General features: G+C 29.1%; 1 protein-coding gene across 1 annotated transcript; it reads right to left on the bottom strand.

Moving 5' to 3' along the window:
* Window positions 1–620: 620 nt before the first annotated feature.
* LOC118194044 (uncharacterized) lies at window positions 621–4,639 on the bottom strand. Its single transcript, XM_035365232.2, has 4 exons — window positions 4,481–4,639; window positions 3,358–3,480; window positions 2,455–2,849; window positions 621–1,531 (listed from the first exon to the last, which is right to left on the bottom strand). The coding sequence occupies exons 2-4, from the start codon at window positions 3,455–3,457 to the stop codon at window positions 1,103–1,105; spliced, it is 924 nt and encodes a 307-aa protein (XP_035221123.1). The 5' UTR covers window positions 3,458–3,480; window positions 4,481–4,639; the 3' UTR covers window positions 621–1,102.
* Window positions 4,640–4,865: the final 226 nt, after the last annotated feature.

Here is a 4,865-nt window from a genome sequence, read left to right as displayed (position 1 = left end):
ACTTCCAGTTGAAGCATAAAAATATTTAACGAATAGCTTATGTACGTTATTTAAACGCAAAATTTACATAAAATATAAATTTTCCCATCATAGGGCCAAGATTAGTTTTATCAAAAACAATTATTATAATTGTTGATTACCACTATGCAGCCAAGAATAGATCATTTCAAGTGTCGCACGCAAAACCAAACTAAAAGAGTTATTAAAATTTTTCTGTGCAGCTGGTCACGTGACCTAGTTGGCAGCAAACAATAAATAATAAAAGAAAAATTGACTCCATCGATGAGGGAAAGAAATAATTTCAACACTCCCTAGTAGTCAGTTACTTCTTTTATAGTCATTTCTGGTTTTCAAAGTTTCTAGGCCATATGATGGGTGCAGGTTGTGGATATATCTAAAAAAATCTGATTTTAAATGCCTTACATTTCATACAAGTTAAATTCAGTGCCAGATTTTGCCAGAAATTTAATATCTGGTTTTGAATATACATTATACTTACCTTTTAAATAAAATTTACAAAAGCTACTTCGAAAATCATTTTCACAGGTAAAAATTTCTATTTTAAATGGCTTCATTTCCCAAGCCTTAAAACTTTTTTAAAATCAAATTTAAAGATAAAATTACACAAGTCATGAAAACATTTTATTTACAAAAACTATGTACAATTTTAAGTTTTATTTAGCAAAACATGCTTTTATAAAATAAGACTGAAAAATTTCACCAGAACAGTCCTTTTGAGTTTTCAGTTCACAATTACATGTCAATCTAGCAACTGTAATTTTACTGCCCTTATTTAATCCCAGAACCAGCCAGGATTTTTGTGTTTTTCCCCCTTCCATGAAAAGCTAAAATAAAATACTAATTCTTGTTAATCTCTGAAGAATCTTGCATGACACAGCTGCCAAAACAAATGAATAAAAAGAAATCACATTTTTAAAATAACTTAATTTTAAACATCTAAAAGCAGTTTTTACAGCATTTAGGAAGCTATTTGTTACTTTTAATTGTGCAATGATTTTTAACTTAAAATCAATAGTCTATTCTCATCAAAACTGAATTATCTGCAGACAGCAATTTGATGCTTCAGTTCAGAATCAAAACATTATCTTTTTTGCAAAATAGCAAATAGACGTAGTTTATGGGCTTTTATCATTTCTTCAAGTACCTGTATTTCAACATTTAGTCCTTCTTTTTCTTTTTCTAATTCTGCAACTCTAATCTCCATTTCCTTCTGTTTTTCTTTTCGTGTTTTACGGCAGTTTTTGGAAGCTATGTTGTTCTTCCTTCTAATTTCATGGTAACGACCTCCATCAGGTGTCTCACAAAGCCGCTTGGTAGTGTTCAAGTTAAAAATGTCATCTTCGCTAGGGTTTTCAATTGATCTTTTTGTACTACCCAAGCTAGAAATGCTATCTTGACTGCAACTTCCTTGTAGGGAGAAGCCACTGTTAAAATTATGAAGTTCGTATTTGCTGTCATGGCCTGGAGATGGGATTGAAGAAAGTGTGTCAGAAACTGCAATGTCTGGTACCTGAAAATTTAAATTTCATATTTGTAATTCACTTGCAGTAGTTTGTTATTATGACAAGAATTAAGTTCAGAAGAGGTTTATTAAATCATGCTTAAGAGATTCAGGAGTTAAAAGAAGCAATATAATGCAGAAATATATATTAAAATAAATGTTTTTCAATGCACGACTAAGCCCTTAACTGTTTCCAACAAAATTAGCTGTAAAGCCTAGCCATAAATAAAAAATTCATTAATACTTATTCCATATTGAGTCAATTAATTATGTGAAAATCCTCATTATAAGAAACTTCATTTATTAAAAAGTAAGCAACATGATATTTTATTTCAATTGTCAATTAGTTGCTGTTCAGACAACACTGCAATTAAAATATTGCCAAAAATGTTTAACCGTTTGACTGCTATGCGGCACAAAAGCGGCGCATTCATTTGCCTCGAAAACTGCGCTGCGAGTTTCAGTGTGTCTTTGTTGCTCCCGATGGGTGTGAACGTAGTCTGACTACTTGCATACTTTGTAACACAAGTGCATTCTAAAATAACTAACTGCATCGCGGTTTTCGAGACAAATGAACGCAGCGCTTTTGCGCCGCATAGCAGTCAAATGGTTAAGCTAAAATTTTAAGGAAAATATAACTAGTATTACTTTACAGTTTAAAACTAAATATGCGAATGGAGACGGTAACCATACTATCAAAATAATGCATTTTCAAATATGACCAATTGAAAATATACATCTCTTTACTGTATCTAATAAAAAATTAAGTTACAATGTTAGCTTTCTGTTTAGGAATTAATAGTTATACCAATTATTTGGTATTCTGTATTAAAATGTATAATAGTAGTTTAGTATGTATATTTTTAACAAATGCAAATTTATTCTTTGTCACTTCAAGAAGGCATTTTTTAAAAATAAAATTGAGATCTTACTTGTTGTAAAAATACATCCAAGTTCTGATATGTTTCCTCAGCATCTAAGCCTTTGAAATATGATGGTGGGCTCACATAAGAATGATCAGAAGAAATGCAAGTTGATCCAGAATCAATGCAAACTGTATTTATCGTTTTTACTCCATAGCTACTGAACACGGAATGTTTGTCATCCATAGTTGAGGACACGGAAGAAAATGATTCACACCTTTGTCTGTGATCCCCTTCTTCTGGAACTAGTCTATCATCAGCTGATTCAACATCAAAATCATGAGTTATCAAATTATCACCAAAGTTAAGGTAGGAGTCGTAGTTGCTTATATTCCAGTTTTCAACTCCATTTGGCAAACTTATTTCTCTCTTGAATTTTTTTTCAACAAAAATATTCTCAAATCCTGTAAAATGAAGATAAAAAAAGAAATGAGTTTATAAGGCTATCTTTCTCGGTTTTAACTAACTATAGTTTCAACTTTTATACACCTGATTTACACAATATATGTAATTACTTCAGTTTTTATGCATTACAGTATGAATACAAATGCAATTTTCAGTGCTTATGCATTTTTATATGAATATACTCTTATTTTTGAAAATTTGTAATGTTTCACTGTTAAAAGTTATTATCACGACTTATTAAGACTACAATAACCTTAATTTTCAAATTAAAATTCAAGCTTAAAATTGTGCAGTAGTTTAAAATATATATTAAAATGCATTACTGTTATTTATGTCAGTATGCTTAAAAACATAAGGTAGGAGGGAGTATGTTAAAAGGCATCAAAACTGTTTACTATTAGTCACTTGTTAAAACATATAAATATTAAAAAAAGCAATTTTTTAATATAAAAATTCTCAAGGTAATTTTACAGCAGTTTTAGTAACTGTGCATCAAGTATTTTTTACCTTGATTAGAGGCTTTAACGTACATATTGGTAGGTCGATGATCCACTGAATTTTGAAGCAAGTTTAACTCTTCTACTGTAGATGGCAGCACTAAAGCCATTTTTCAGGAGCGGAACTTCGATTCTATAAAAGAAAAGTCAGTATAAGTTTTCACCATAAATGTCCCTCTTAAAAAAAAAAAAAAAAAAAAAAAAGACGAAAATAAAATAAATCCAGCCAATTAAAATATTAAATTATAATAATAATAATAATAATGTTTGTTTTTTAAACCGTATTATTCCTAAACATATGTATGTAACTGTTACGAAATTTTCTTAATATTTAAAACAATGTATAATTTACACTGCACAATTTACATTAAATATTTGCTTTTAATCAACAAATATAGTGAATATTAAAAATTATGAGAAACATTTCAGTATAACACATTTTAAATTACAGTACTGAAAAGTAATTGGCCACTAATTAAATAATAATTCATAAAGATTTAATTGAACTTAAAAGTATAATCCTGGAACACTGAAAGAATTAAAATACTCTGTCTCGGAAGAACTACGCGTCTTTAACATGAAAGTAAAATTTTATACTTAATTATTTTTCGACTATGCAGTAATGTTTTTCTAAATAAGAAATAAACACACAAAAATTAATATTGATGATAATAATTTTTATCTTTTATAAGACTACCAAATTTTTCGACTGTGTTTTACTTAACAATGCATATTATCAATAAAACTGCTAAAAATATTCAGATATTATCACACCAGAATATACATATCACAGGATTAAATATCAATTACTACATCAAGTGCCTAAACTGCATAATTTATAATTAAAATATTAAGGACAAAATAAGCGTTTATAATAATATTCAAATAAACGAACTTTCTATGTAAATACGGGAAAATTTTATATATATAAAAAAAAAAAAAAAAAAAAAAAAAGCAAAAACTGAAGTATTTGTTTACACCTTCGTTAAAAAACAATTTCAAATTCTCTATGTATATTCGCTTAACAGCAGTATAATTAACTAAATATTTAATCACTATGGGTTTTGCGCGAAACATTAAAATTAATAATAATTAAAATAAAATTTCATGTCTTAAAAATATAGTGAACTTACTTTAAAATTCAGCAGTGAAAAATTCGCTTTAACATACGTAAGTGTTTGTCATATAAACCGAAGTTTAATTCAAACAAGACACCTCACTTCCACAATATTCATGAACAATCTAAAGACAGCTAACCGCACCAAAGTTTTCGCCTCAACAAAACCTAATCACCACTGAGTGGTGTATTATATCGCCAAATTCGTTATTTTTAGACCTTACCTCATCCTAACAGTCCAATGGGAAGCAAGCTTGATAGTGATGTCATTTCCAACCAATGGTAGAAGTCCGAATGAGAAAATTGCTTGGTGACATCACTGTATTCATGAGTTCGCTCGAGATACTCGTTTTTCCGAGGAAATGGTGCGGGAAGTCAAAGATGGGATGAAAAAAAAAAAG

Source organism: Stegodyphus dumicola, chromosome 3, assembly GCF_044657685.1.
Source record: "Stegodyphus dumicola isolate Sdum_Otavi_A_Nest chromosome 3, ASM4465768v1".
Taxonomy (NCBI): Eukaryota; Metazoa; Arthropoda; class Arachnida; order Araneae; family Eresidae; genus Stegodyphus; species Stegodyphus dumicola.
The sequence above is the reverse complement of the archived record's forward strand: the minus strand, read 5'-3'. Positions and strand labels throughout refer to the sequence as shown.

Coding starts and splice junctions, on each gene's coding strand:
- LOC118194044 (XM_035365232.2), bottom strand. CDS start 3,457: ATGGCTTTAGTGCTGCCATCTACAGTAGAAGAGTTAAACTTGCTTCAA. Junction 2,850..3,357: donor CGTTAAAGCCTCTAATCAAG/GTAAAAAATACT, acceptor TTCATTTTACAG/GATTTGAGAATATTTTTGTT. Junction 1,532..2,454: donor TGGATGTATTTTTACAACAA/GTAAGATCTCAA, acceptor TTAAATTTTCAG/GTACCAGACATTGCAGTTTC.